Below are 14,241 nucleotides of genomic sequence, written 5' to 3'. Positions count from 1 at the left end.
AGGGGGGGGGCATGGGATCCACAAGCTTAGAGGCACGCCCACCCCCCGGGGCGCCGGGCAAGCTTATGGCCTCCTCAAAAGTTGGTTGGAGTTGTCCTTTGATCGCAAGGAAGCTAATATCCAGGGAAAATCGTGTTAAAATTTCAGCCGGGGCGGAGTAATGGATCTCTGGATATTTAGAAAGTGGTGTTTAGCCAGAATACATGAACACGAAACAGAGGAGAGAATAGAGAGATAGATCCAATCTAGAGGGGCTCCCGCTTCTCGGGGGCCATGGCGGAGAAGGACTAGAGGGAGAATCCTTCTCCCATCTAGGGGGAAGGTCAAGCAAGAATAAGAAGCAGGAGGAACCTCTCCCCCTCTCTCCCGGTGGCGCCAGAGCGCTAACCGAGGGAACCATCATGGCGGCGATCTACTCCAACAACTCGGCAGTATTCATCAACACCTCCAACACCTTCCCCCATCTATACTCGGTGGTCCACTCTCCCACAACCCGTTGTACCCCCTACTTAAACATGGTGCTTTATGCTACATATTATTATCTACTAATGTGTTGCCATCCTATGATGTTTTGAGTAGATTTGTTTTATCCTATGGATTGATTGATGATCGTGATTGGTTTGAGTTGCATGTTTTATTTTGGTGTTGCCCTATGGTGCTCTTCGTGCTGGGCACACGTGTGGGATTCCCGTTGTAGGTTGTTGCAATATGTTCATGATTCGCTTACAGTGGGTTGCAAGAGTGACAGAAGTTTAAACCTCAGTAAGGGGGTTGTTGCAAATCAGATTAAAGGGGACTCTTAATGCTATGGTTGGATTTTACCTTAATGAATCTTTAGTAGTTGTTGATGCTTGCTAGGGTTCCAATGATAAGTATATATGATCCAAGAACGGAAAGTATGTTAGCTTATGCCTCTCCCTCTCATAAAACTAATAATTACCGATCTAGATATCAATTGCCTAGGTACAATCTCTCTCATTGTTCTCCAAAAAGCTCTCTACTAAATAACTAATTATTTATTATCTCGCAAAGTAGTTCTAGTTGTATTCTTGTTCTAGGTAAAGCAAACGTTAGTGTGTGTAGAGTTGTATCGGTGGTCGATAGAACTTGCAGAGAATATAAATTCTACATTTAGCTCCTCGTTGGTTTCGACACTCTTACTTATCAACAAAGGCTACAGACGATCCTATATACTTGTGGGTTATCAAGACATTTTTCTGGCGCCGTTTCCAGGGAGCAATAGCATGGGGTGAATATTCTCATGTGTGCTTGTTGGCTTTATCTCTAAGTAGATTTATTTTCTATTATAAGTTATTTTATATCTTCAGTTATGGATATGGAACACGAAACACCAAAAATATATTAGTTGTACTTGCTACTCATGGAGATGGGGAACCTCCTAAGCTTCCTACAGCGGTGGCTACGGTGGTTGGAGAGTTGATTGACCATGTTAATGCAGAGTGGGATACAGTGGCACTTCAGAACAATTTTATCACGACGGACGTCCAAGCTATACAATGGATTCCAAACAATAGAGAAATGGAAGATGTCTAGGCATGGCAACCCGAAAAGTTGGGCTTCTTCTCGGTTAGGTGCATCAACATCGATCGACTCAACAAGCTTCATGTTCTCATGGAAACGAAAAATCTTAATGGAAAAAACTCTGGAAGCTTCCTGTACCTCCTAAAGTCCGCAATTTTTGGTGGAGAGTGATCAACAAATTCGTTCTGACTATATCTGTTAGACTAATTCTATGTATAGCATGTACACCTGTGTATTCCCTAGATTATAGGTTCTGAAACCGCATGCCCTGGCCTGCGTGCCGACTCTTATGGGCTTCCCTTGTATATGATGTACCTGTAACCGATGCTAATCAATCAATCGAGAGTAATTCACTCCAACTTGGTATCAGACACCAGGAGCACCCATGACCGGCCCTCCACCCTTCACCTCCGCCGGCGGCTCCTCCAGCTCCGCGACCTCGCCGGGCTCCCTCTCCTCCTCCTCCACGGCGCCCGCCGCCGACTCCTCCGCGGCCACCTCTCCCGCCACCTCCCCGGCGTTCTCCTTCGGCACCACTCCGTCCCTCTTCAACAGCTCCTCCGCCGCCCCTAGCACCCAGTTTGCGCCACTGTTTACCGCCGCCACCACTTCCTCGCCTATGCCGCAGCCCTCTGCCCCTAGTCCCTCCATCTTCCACGACCACATCACTAACCACATCAAGTTTCTTCTCAACCCAGCAGGTCACAACTATCACAAGTGGAAAACCTTCTTTCTCATGGTTCTTCTCCGGTACGGCGTCACCTACCTCATCGAGCACCCACCTCCCCCCAACGCCACCTCCCAATACCTCGAGCTGGATGCCCACGTTGTCCTGTGGATCTACGTCACCCTCTCCGACACCATGTGCGACCATGTCGTCGGCGCCACAACCACCTTCGCTCTCTGGCACAAAATCAAGGACTACTTCCTCGCCAACCGCGCCGCCCGCTACATGATCCTCAACCGCCAATACCGCAATCTCAAGCAGGGCGACCTCTCGATCTCCGAGTACGCGCGCCGCATGAAGCAGCTCACCGACGGCCTCGCCGACATCGACCACGCGGTCACCGAGGTGGATCTCACCACGCAGTTCCTTCATGGACTCGATAAACGGCTTGAAACCATTCGGGTCGTCCTCAGCGATCAGACTCTCCCCTTCGACACCGTCCTCTCCAGGGTGGTCTTGGCCGAGGAATCTCAGGCGCAGCGCGCGGCCGAGGAGAGCGTGTCCGCCTTTGCTATCCCCGGCTCCAGCACCTCCGGTGGCACCCCCGGCGCGGGTGGTCGCGCTGCTGGTGATCATGGTGGTGACCGCTCCTCCGACCGCGTCTCCGATCGGCTCTAGGGGCCGCCTCATCCGCCGCCTCCATCCTCTGGTCGTGGTCGCGGTGATCGCGGCGGTGATGGTGGTGACCGCGGCCGTGGACGTGGCCGTGGACGCAACGACAGCGGGGGCCGGGGTCCGTCGCACCCACCCTTCTCTCCGTTCACGGGCTATTTTGCTCCCTACGGGATGGCGCTCCCGTCCCCTCGCTCCGGCTGGATCCCTCCCAACGCCGCCGGCGTCCTCGGGCCTCGTCCTGGCTCCCATGCCCAGGCGTACCATGCCTACACACCGCCCCCGCCGGCCAGCCCGTACTACCCGCCACCGCCTCCGTCGTGGGATCACATTGCCATGCTCAACGCCGCATACAGCAACGGCGGCTACCCTTCCACGCCGGCGCCTGAATGGTTCCTTGACAGTGGCGCCTCTTCTCATGTGACGGGCAATCCAGGTACCTTGACCAAATCCAGTTCTTCATGAAAGCATATACCATCTAGTATCCTTGTTGGCAATGGGCAACATCTTCCCATCACCGCATCTGGCTCTACTACTCTTTCCCCGCATGATTTCCGCCTTACTGATATTCTTGTTTCTCCTCGTGTCGTCACTAGCCTTATCTCAGTTCGTCGTTTTACAGAAGATAATTCCTGTTCAATTGAATTTTATCCATGTGGTTTTCTTGTGAAGGACCTTCGCACTCGGAGAGTACTCATTGATCTCCGTTAGTCACGGCGACCACTACCCCTTTGTTGGCACCACTCCATCTCCGGCGTCTGCTCTCTTCAACGTCTCCACTTCGGACTTGTGGCATCGTCGACTCGGCCATCCCAGTGCGCACACGCTCGCTTCATTAGGACGTGATTTTCTTTCTCATTGTAATAAGGCAGCTCACTCTCCATGTACTGCTTGCCAACTAGGGCGCCAGCCACGTCTCTCTTTTCCTTCTTCATTTAGCAAAACTTATGCTCCCTTTGAGTTGATTCATTGTGATCTATGGACCTCTCCCGTTGTAAGCTTCTCTGGTTACCAATATTATTTGATTGTCTTGAATGATTATACCCATTACTCCTAGTCCTTCCCGCTTCGCAACAAATCCGACACATCCCCCACCCTCCAACGTTTCTTCTCGTTCGTGTACACTCAATTTCATGTCATCATCAAAGCTATGCAATGCGACAATGGCGGCGAATTCATCAACACCACTCTTCGTCACTTCTTCTCCTCCAACGGCATCGCCTATCGTTTTTCTTGCCCTCACACCTCTCCTCAAAACGGCAAGGCCGAACGGCTCATCCGAACCACTAACGATATTGTCCGCGCCCTTCTTCAACAAGCCACTCTTCCACCTCCGTTTTGGGTTGAAGCACTACACACTGCAACCTATCTCCTTAACCGACGTCCCTCCTGTGCCATTCACCCCAACACACCACACTTCCTCTTATATGGCACCCAACCCACCTACGATCACTTGCGTGTTTTCGGTTGTCTTTGTTTCCCTAACGTCTCCACTACCGTGCCTCACAAGCTTGCGCCCCGCTCCACTCGCTGCGTGTTCATTGGCTATCCTCTCGAGCACAAGGGCTATCAGTGTTTTGACCTTGCGACTCGCCGCGTTATTGTCTCACGTCACGTTATCTTTGATGAGTCAATTTTTCCATACACACCACCCACACCGCGGCCACAATCCCTCACGTCCACAACCGATCCCATGCAGTCGATCCTACCCACCTCCAATTCCTCGGATCGCCCGCCCCCACCGAATCACTTAGATCGCCCGCCTCGCCCGTCGCTATCGCCTCGCCAGCCTCCGTCTGGACCCCACCTATCGACTCCGCCCACCGATTCCACGCGTTCCTCTCCCAATGGCTCGCCAACCACCAGCCCCGTATCCCCCTCGACTGCCAGCCACTTCCACCGGCTCTACCCAATCCAGCTCGTCCCAACGCACTGCGCCAACAACCTCGGACCCACCTGCCACCGAATCCATCTCGCGATCCGTTCCTGCCGGCTCTGTCTCTCCCCCTGACCGGCCCACCGAATCTACTTCGCAGGACGCGCCATCCACTCCCAGCCCGCCATGTTTACCTCGCCATGCACTCCCGATCAAACCTCCACGTAATTCCCACAAAATGTCCACTCGCGCTAAACATGGCTACTGTATGCCTCGTCGTTTATTCCTCACCACCACTACACCTCCTCTCTCCCCTATTCCAGCCACCTACAAATCCGCTCTCAAGGACCCTAATTGGCAACAAGCGATGCGTGATGAATATCTTGCTTTAATGAATAACTCCACTTGGTCTTTGGTACCTAAGCCTGCAGGTGTGAACGTGGTGATGGGAAAATGGATCTTTCGACATAAGTTCCATGTGGATGGCTCTCTTGCTCGATACAAGGCGCGGTATGTGGTCCGTGGCTTCACTCAACAAGAAGGTGTCGACTATGATGAGACATTCAGCCCTGTGGTCAAGCCTTCTACGATTCGTGTTGTTCTCAGTCTTGCCACATCTCACTCATGGCCCATCCACCAACTTGATGTGAAGAATGCATTTCTCCACGGTGAGCTCAATGAAACTGTGTACTGTGCTCAGCCCGCTGGCTTCGTCGACCCAGCCCGACCGGATCATGTATGCTTACTCCGCAAGTCTCTCTACGGCCTTAAACAGGCCCCACGCCAGTGGTTTCTTCGGGTCAAGCAATACTTGCTCTCCCTCGGCTTCTCTGCCTCCCGGAGTGATTCTTCCCTCTACATTCTCCATCGAGGTACATCCATTGCCTATCTCCTTGTGTATGTTGACGATATTATTCTTACCGCCAACTCTACACACACACTCCACACCATCATCGCTTCCCTTAAGTCTGAATTCTCCATGAGTGACTTGGGTGATCTTCATCACTTCTTGGGCATCAATGTCACCCCCACCACATCCGGTCTCTTTCTTTGCCAACAACAATACGCTCTGGAGATTCTTGACCGCGCTAAGATGCTCAATTGTAAACCCGTTTCCACACCCATTGACACTAGCTCCAAATTCTCCTCCACCGACGGCAATCTCCTCTCTAACCCCACACATTACCGGAGTCTTGCTGGTGCACTTCAATACCTTACCCTCACTCGGCCTGACATCTCCTACGCCGTTCAGCAAGTCTGCTTGTTCATGCATGCGCCTCGGGATAGCCACATGCAGTTGGTCAAGTGCATACTTCGGTACTTGAGGGGCACCACTCACTACGGGCTTCAGTTCTACCGATCCGCTTCTCGTGATCTTGTGGCTTACACCGACGCAGATTGGGCTGGCTGCCTGGATACTCGCAAGTCCACGTCAGGATTTTGTGTTTTCCTCGGCTCAAATTTGGTGTCTTGGTCCTCCAAACGACAACCAACTGTGAGCCGTTCGAGCGCCGAGGCTGAATACCGCGGAGTTGCAAATTGTGTTGCTGAGTCCTGCTGGCTACGACAACTTCTCCATGAGCTCAAGTGTCCTCCGCGGCGTGCCACTGTGGTATATTGCGACAATGTCAGTGCTTCATATCTTGCTAGTAATCCCGTTCAACATCAGCGCACAAAACACATTGAGATCGACTTGCATTTCGTCCGTGATCGCGTCGCTCTTGGTGAAGCCCGCGTGTTGCATGTGCCGTCCAGTTCTCAGTTCGCCGACCTATTCACTAAGGGGCTGCCATCTCAGGTGTACCATGAGTTTCGATCCAGTCTGAACGTTCATCCAAATGGCGTTCCGGCTGAGGGGGGGTGTTAGACTAATTCTATGTATAGCATGTACACCTGTGTATTCCCTAGATTATAGGATCTGAAACCGCATGCCCTGGCCTGCGTGCCGACTCTTATGGGCTTCCCTTGTATATGATGTACCTGTAACCGATGCTAATCAATCAATCGAGAGTAATTCACTCCAACTATATCTACTCTCAAAGATAGACATGTGGAAAGAATTGAAAATTGTGTAGATTGTGGAAGGGAGGAAACTATCTATCATGCCATCTTTGAGTGTACTTGGGTGAACTTGTTTTGGCAGGAAATCAAACGGGTAATGGAGGTCAAGATCCCTGTACTACATCCTCAGTCTTGGGCGGTTGACATCCTTGATATCTCCAGGATCCGGGTAAGTGATATCCCTGTTATTTTGTGTGGTGCTTGGGTTGTGTGGTCAGAAAGGAATGCAAGGAAGCATGGCGAGAAGGGTCGCTCGATGTTACAGTATGTTAAATGGACTCTAGATATATCAATGGACTTCTGTGCAATAGGCAGAGAGATGAAAGAGAAGGATGCTGTAGACCACAATGGAAACCACCTCAGGTTAGTTTCATGAAAATAAATGTTGATGCAATGTTCTCAGATGCTAAGAAACAGGGGGCACAGGACTTGGAGTTCGAGATCATCATGGAAAACTTATTAGAGCGCAAGCCTGGTATGATGCAGCATCCAGTGTAATGGCACTGGAGGCTTTGGCGATCAAAGATGGGGTGCAGTTGGCTTGTGGCCTCGGCCTATGCAAAATTACTATTGAATCTGATGCTTTGCAGATAGTGAATATGTGGGAAACAAAATCATATGATCAATCAGAGATTGCAGCGACACTCCATGAAGTTCCGAAGCTTACTGCTAACATTGAACACTTCCAACTTCAGTTTACCAAGAGAAGCAAATGAGCTCGCGCATCTTTGCACAAAGCTGGCTAATCCAGTTAGACGTAGATGTTTATGGATTAACTATGTTCCTGTGTTCCTTGTAGCTTGTATCAGGAAAGACAATGCTCGTGTTTAATTTATACAGGTTTTTACCCTAAAAAAAATTGATATGTCCCGAAGTTCACCTAGATGGCAATATATACTATGTCTGTCCTGGTTTATCGGTCCCTATTGTCCTGGTTTATCGGTCCCTATTGTCCTGGTTTATCAGCCCCTATGTAATTTGTGCCAAATTTTGACCAAAATATAACTAACAAAGTGTTAGTGCATGCCAACAAAAGTTATATCGTTAGATTTGTATTTGAACATACTTTTCAATGATATAATTTTTGGTGACATGTATGAACATTTTATTAATTAAGTCTATGATCAAAATTTAGCACAAAATACAATGGGACCAATAAACCAGGACGGAGGTAGTAGATTGTAATAGCTGCAAAGGACTACTTAATGGAATCCGAATCCGCAGTGCCACCAAAATGCCACATGTTCGTGTTACAGCTTACAAAATGCTCATAAAATGTTGCAGCACTTCTACAACAAATATTGAAAACCTTTGCGCAGTAATAATGCCCCTAATATTTTCAAAGATGCAAGAATCATATATCATCAAAAATAGGCTAATAAGCTTGGCTAAAGCATACGACAGGCTATTGCAAAAAGTTCACCATCCATTTGGTGATTTGCGGTGACCTACCTTTCTGTAAGCTTAAACTGAAGATACAGACATGGCTTTATCTCTCAACAGTTTTCCACCATGACACTGCGTGCAGAATGAGCAGAGTTCCTGCAGTAACAACTCCAACTGTCACTTTGTCGCTGCAATTTGCATCAAAATTGCCTATCGCACAAGCACCAAACCAACCAAGCCTGATTCAGTTATCATCTCCTACTGTTTGCTGGCTCGGCCTTGTTGAGGTTTGCAAGCTCTTCGATCAGCTTTCTCTCATCGCTGCTTAGACGCTTTGGAATCTCAACCTGGACACGCACCAGCTGGTCTCCGCGAGCATTTGATTTACCAAGAAGTGGAACACCTTTCTTGGACATCACCAGAGTTGTACCTGGCTGGGTCCCCGAGGGGATCTTCAGGTCAACCACCCCATCAACAGTGGGGACCTTGACAGTTGTCCCAAGAATTGCATCAATGTAAGAAACCTTGCATGTGTAGAGAATGCTTGTCCCATCTCGCTTAAGAACTGAATCCGAGAGAACATCAATAAAGACATAAAGGTCTCCTGGCGGGCCTCCTCTCCGACCAGCATTACCCTCAGAACGGACCCTCAACCTGCTTCCAGAATCCACTCCTGCGGGAACCTTCAGACTGATCCTCTTTGTCTTGCGCACACGGCCATCGCCCCCACAGGTTTTGCATGGGGTGGAGAATTCACCAGTGCCACCGCAAGTATTGCATGTGGATACCTGCTGGAATATTCCAAGTGGTGTTCTTGTGGAGGAGACCACCTGGCCCTGACCACCACAAGTTTTACACGTGGTTGGCTTGGTGCCAGGCTTGGCGCCACTTCCGTCGCAAGTATTACAGCCTTCCAGCCTAGTTATCTCAATCTCTTTCTCTACACCAAACACCGCTTCCTTGAAGTTGAGAACCAGATTGTAGCTCTCGTCATCACCCTGCATTGGCCTGTTACGAGCAGCACGGCCCCCGCCCATTCCACCCATTCCACCAAATCCTTCGAATAGTGACTCAAAGAGATCAAATGGGTTTGAGTAATCCTGCAAGCCAAAATGTTCATATTATTCTAAGTTCAGAAGTTAAAAATACAAAAGGTACTCTTGATCAAACTTGTGAACTGGAGAACACTATTAAGGAACACTTACTCCCGTTCCCATGCCAGAACCCTTCAGACCAGCTTCTCCATATTTATCATAGATCGCTCGCTTCTCATCATCAGACAAAACCTTCAACAGCAATCATCTTTATGTTAGCTGGAAGAAATGTGCACTGCTAGAATGAAGAAAGAATGGATAGAACTGGGTAAGACCAACTGGCCTAACCTCATAAGCATTGCTGATATCCTTAAACTTTTGTTCAGCGCCAGGCTCTCTAAAACAAAAACAAAAGACACATAAGAACTAACTCTCATGCTCTTTGATCAAGCTAGATGCAAAGATGGCTAGTGCACAAACAAATAAGAATCAAGAGATGTCTACAAAGATGAGAAGAGCACAAGGTCAAGCAGTAAGAGAGCTAAGAGAAAATAAGAAGAATACAAGAAGTGTTATAAGGAGCTGAAAAGCAACAAGGTAATGATTACCCAACTTACTTGTTCACGTCAGGGTGATAGCTCCGAGCAAGTTTCCGATAGGCTGGAACAGGACATATATTCTTAGAACCAACACAAAAAATAAACTACAGGTCTGTCTACAGTATTGCATACCAACCTCATATTTCCATTAAAACGAATACTAAACAAGTGAAAGAATCAGCTAATGAGTTGATGAAAGTGACATAACAACATCATAAACTCATGGCATTCATTTGAGTCCAAACAAAATGGCATAAAGATCATGGCATACTTTGCACCAAAGGCTAATGATTCAATTACATGCTAATGGTGCAGGATATTAGTTTACCATTTACCAATGATACATATCTTAATGCAGTACTGATTTTATTTCGGCGGCTGCTACAAATCAGTCGGGTGTGATTTTAGGCTGACTTAAACTGCTCCTAGAACCGTCCGATTCAGAATCTCCCAGTCACACGATCTGCAGCCCCAAGCCAGCACCACGCACCAGCTCCCATGGCAGCACCACGCAACAGCTCGGCTCCCATGACAGCACGGTGCAGCACCGACGGCACCCGGCGGCGCTCCATTGCAGCGTCCACGCCGCTTCAATACAACCATGACGAACCTTCAATGCCCTCTGCGGTGCTTCAATGCAGCTCCGGCGACGATTCATTGCAGCTCCGGCGACGCTTCATTGCAACTCGGCGGAGCTTTCGACGACGCCACGGCGCTTCATTGCAGCTCCAGTGGCCCCGGCGATGCTCCACTGCAGCAACGCACCTGGCGAGCTCCATGGCAGCACCGGCCGCCGGCGGATGCTGCAACGACGTGCGACGGCGCCGGTGGATGTATCGATGCAGCAACAACAGCACACGGCTGCGCCGACGGATGCTTCGATGCAAAGACAGCAACAACAGCACGCGGCGGCGCCGATGGGTGCTGCGACAAAGCGTGCGACGGCGACGGCGGATGCAGCGATGCAACAGCGACAGGTCGACGGATGCTTCGATCAGCTCATAGCAACGCCACCACGCGGCAGCACCGGCGGATGTCGTGACGCGTTGCTCGCCCGATGCTGCCAAACAGAGATGATCATGTGTGGGTGTTGACGGTGTGATCCTCTCCTGCTTGCATCAATGGCGGCCGCGGCCATGGCGGGATTGCAGCAGCAGGGTTGCCGATGCGGCAGAGTAGCATCATGCAGCGTCGGCGACGGTCCCTCCCGGTTCCCAGCTGTGGTGGTTAGTGGTGCTCGCCATGGATTTGACGGCCTCTGCTCTGCCAGTGACGAACTAGGAAGAAAGGGGGAAAGAGAGAAAGCGAGCGAAGAAGGATTGCCAGGAGATAAGGTTGGATGGAGCGGTGGGTGGCCTGACAGGGGACACGTGTCGCACACAGGAGTCGGTTTAAGTGAGGAAGAAATCATCCGGATAAAACAAAACATTTTTCTTTTATTTCACATGTACATTGTATGACTAAAAGAGAATTAGAATTGGAGGTTGGAAATCGACTATGAAAAGTTTGCATATCTGATCATCACAAGAATTTGGTGGGTGCTAGGAATCATCCGGCTGATCCCGTGCGGGGATCAGCCGCCTTGTGCGCCGTCCGATGCAATGCTTCACAGCCACTGGATTGTCCTCTCAGGCAACACACGCCTCACCGGACTCCTAGAATATGCTATGCAGTACCGCATTCCACCCCGGTCGCCACAACTACTGCTGGTAGCCTTCGCACAAACAGCCCTAGCAGGCAGTACAGCGCTGCCCCTGTTCGTCGGAGCATCGGTTGTCACTTCATAGCAGCTTTGCCATAGCAGCAGCGGCCATGCTCCATGGAAGCACCGATAGCCAGGTGACGCTCCATTACTGCTCCATTGTAGCGCCGGGTATGCTCTGTGGCAGCACTGGAGGCCCCTCGCCGACGCTCCATTGCAGCTCCATGGCAGCACCGGGTGGTCCCCGTGATGTTCCTGTCGCAGCAACGGCGACGCTCCATTGCAGCTCAATAGCAAGCAGCACCGGCCCCGGCGATGCTCCATCAGCACCGATGACCACCGACGATGCTCCATTGCAGCTCCATCGCAGCACCGCCCCAGCCCCCGGCGATGCTCCGTCGCAAAACTAACGCCCCCAAGACGATGCTCCATTGCAGCTCTGTCGCAGCACTGCCCAGCCTCGGCAATGGTCCATCAGCTACTCCTTGTAGCAAAGGGTGGTGTTGCATAAACTGACGAGCTCCCCTGGCTAGAGCACCGGCTGCTCCCTTGAGCCACAGATGGAGCACCGTCAGCCCCCGTTGCGGCACGTCGTGCGACGGGCGGTCTGTTGTCAGCACTGGCACACCCATCTGCAGCATCGGCGCCCGTGGCCCTGCAGCACCGGCAGTTGCGTTTTGCACCAGTGCGTGTCGGCTCTTGCAGCGGGCTGGCCTTGCACATCCCCTCGCCGGCTTGCAGCAGTTCCAGCGGCATGGTGGCGGTCTGTTCGGAGCAGGTGGGTGGCGCTTGCAGCAGGTCCATGCTGCGGCGGTGGTACACCAGTTGCGGTTGTCGGCAGCAAGCTCACAAACAGTGGAGAACAAGAGAGCCAAGAGGGAGGAGAGAGACGCGAGAAGTATACCAGAAGATAGGTATGGATGGCTCGCAACGTCTCTTTGAGAGGATAGGATGGAAGACGTGCTGGGCCACATCCACATGGGCACGTGGCAGGTGATGGACGCGGTTGACGAGTGCATAGAAATCAACCGGTTGAATCTAATCATTTTCCCAAGAATTTATATGACGAACAACAGGACGACTAAGAAGGTTTAAACTGGATGGAAACAAAATCTGGTAACAAACTACATAATACGTAAAAAGAAAACTACTCCCTCAGTCTCAGTCATAATATAAGATGCTATTACATCCAATATGTGAGTATATTGGATGTAATAACATCTTATATTATGGGACAGAGGGAGTAAATAGCATCAAGTCAATAAATTCAGAGCATGAGCTGCTAAATAAAGGGCACTCACCACTCTTGATTTCAGATTTACTAGCATTTCTCGACACGCCCAGTACGGAATAGAAATCCTGTCAATTGGAAGTTGATCAAAATCCATCAGGACATCAAGTACTTACAGACAATAACATCAGCGATGCAGAATGAAAAGAAATAGCTCACTGATTCAGCTCGAACGATAAACCGTGAACCCCTCCGATGGCGAAATCTTGGTGATGGTGCATGATTTAAGCTAGCACTAGGTGATGCTAGGTGTTTACCTCTGCCTCTGGTACTGCACGAACACACAAATAGTAAAATTAATCTAGTTTGCCGAGCCAACCATGTGTATCCTATCGTACGTGTCGGTTAAACGTTACTAGCACATCTTTAATTGTTCAGCTGACGAACCTGGCTACTGCTAATCTTTGATAAAAAATGAGTTGATGACAGGAAGTGATAACAATTGGGAGGTTAGAACACAAACTGCAAGTACGACAATGGTACAGATTGACCACATATTTCATCATGAAAGTCCCTGGCACTAAAAGCTATGGAACTATACGAACATACCTATTTTTCGATGCCATGAATCTCGGATCGATGGCCACGGAACCCCGACCCCCATAGATCGATCTGGATCGAGGTTCGAATTCGCTCCCCTGATTCGCTACAGGCAGCGAACCCACGAAACCGGAGCAGCATACCACAGGCGTCGTCGGCCTCGTCCCGGCCACTCGTCGGAGACGAAGGGAGGGCGGCGCGGGGGAGACGTGCGGGTGGACGGCCGGGCGGGAAGGGGTGGCAGGGAGGCGGTGCACTGGGTGGAGCATGGGGGCGGCGGGGGTGGCTTGGCGACGCCGGCGTGGTAGGGCAGGGAGGAGAGGCGAGCTGAGCTTGGTGGGCAGCGAGCGAGGGAGATTGTAGCTGGGTGGGCTGGCCCAAACCTTATCTCCGTCTCGCTGTTTTTCTTACGGACACGCGCGTTGCCGTGCATCAACCTCCCATCCGACGGTTCTCTTCTGCCTTGCCTGTTCTCGTGCCACCCTGCCTGCTGTGCTTCCGTCCAGCTCGCGCTCTCTCTGGATCTCTCTCGCGCGCTCTCTCCCTCTCCTTCTGTCGTGTGCGCGTGCAGCGTCTAGCGAGCAATAGACAAATGCACATTGACAATGTAATCATGCACATTGCTATGATCATATCAATGCAGAATCTGAGCAAAATCTAGATGTGCAAAATCGGATGCGGTGATGCAAAATCTATCCTATCAACCCATCTAAATAACCTTAACTGCTGATGAGAATTATGCAATAATTTATTTATGTTATTCAAAAAAAATACTTTATATATTTTTATGTTATGCCAAATTAAAGAATTATCAGATACTAGTAGAATGCTCGTGCGTTGCTATAGGCAAAATATAGGAAAACGAATCAAA

At 50.3% G+C, this 14,241-nt stretch overlaps 1 protein-coding gene across 1 annotated transcript; it reads right to left on the bottom strand.

The window, feature by feature from the left end:
• Positions 1-8,003: 8,003 nt before the first annotated feature.
• On the bottom strand, positions 8,004-13,816 carry LOC123111009 (chaperone protein dnaJ A7A, chloroplastic). The gene is made up of 7 exons (XM_044531664.1): positions 13,380-13,816; positions 12,990-13,101; positions 12,841-12,898; positions 9,856-9,898; positions 9,587-9,635; positions 9,410-9,490; positions 8,004-9,304 (listed from the first exon to the last, which is right to left on the bottom strand). The coding sequence occupies exons 1-7, from the start codon at positions 13,637-13,639 to the stop codon at positions 8,456-8,458; spliced, it is 1,452 nt and encodes a 483-aa protein (XP_044387599.1). The 5' UTR covers positions 13,640-13,816; the 3' UTR covers positions 8,004-8,455.
• Positions 13,817-14,241: the final 425 nt, after the last annotated feature.

The sequence above is a fragment of the Triticum aestivum genome, chromosome 5B (genome assembly GCF_018294505.1).
Source record: "Triticum aestivum cultivar Chinese Spring chromosome 5B, IWGSC CS RefSeq v2.1, whole genome shotgun sequence".
Taxonomy (NCBI): Eukaryota; Viridiplantae; Streptophyta; class Magnoliopsida; order Poales; family Poaceae; genus Triticum; species Triticum aestivum.
The sequence above is the reverse complement of the archived record's forward strand: the minus strand, read 5'-3'. Positions and strand labels throughout refer to the sequence as shown.

Excerpts from the sequence above, each read along its gene's own strand:
- LOC123111009 (XM_044531664.1), bottom strand. The coding sequence starts at position 13,639 with ATGCTCCACCCAGTGCACCGCCTCCCTGCCACCCCTTCCCGCCCGGCC. Across the intron at positions 13,102-13,379 it reads TTCATGGCATCGAAAAATAG|TACCAGAGGCAGAGGTAAAC; the intron begins GTATGTTCGTAT and ends GTGTTCGTGCAG. Across the intron at positions 9,491-9,586 it reads ATATCAGCAATGCTTATGAG|GTTTTGTCTGATGATGAGAA; the intron begins GTTAGGCCAGTT and ends TTGCTGTTGAAG.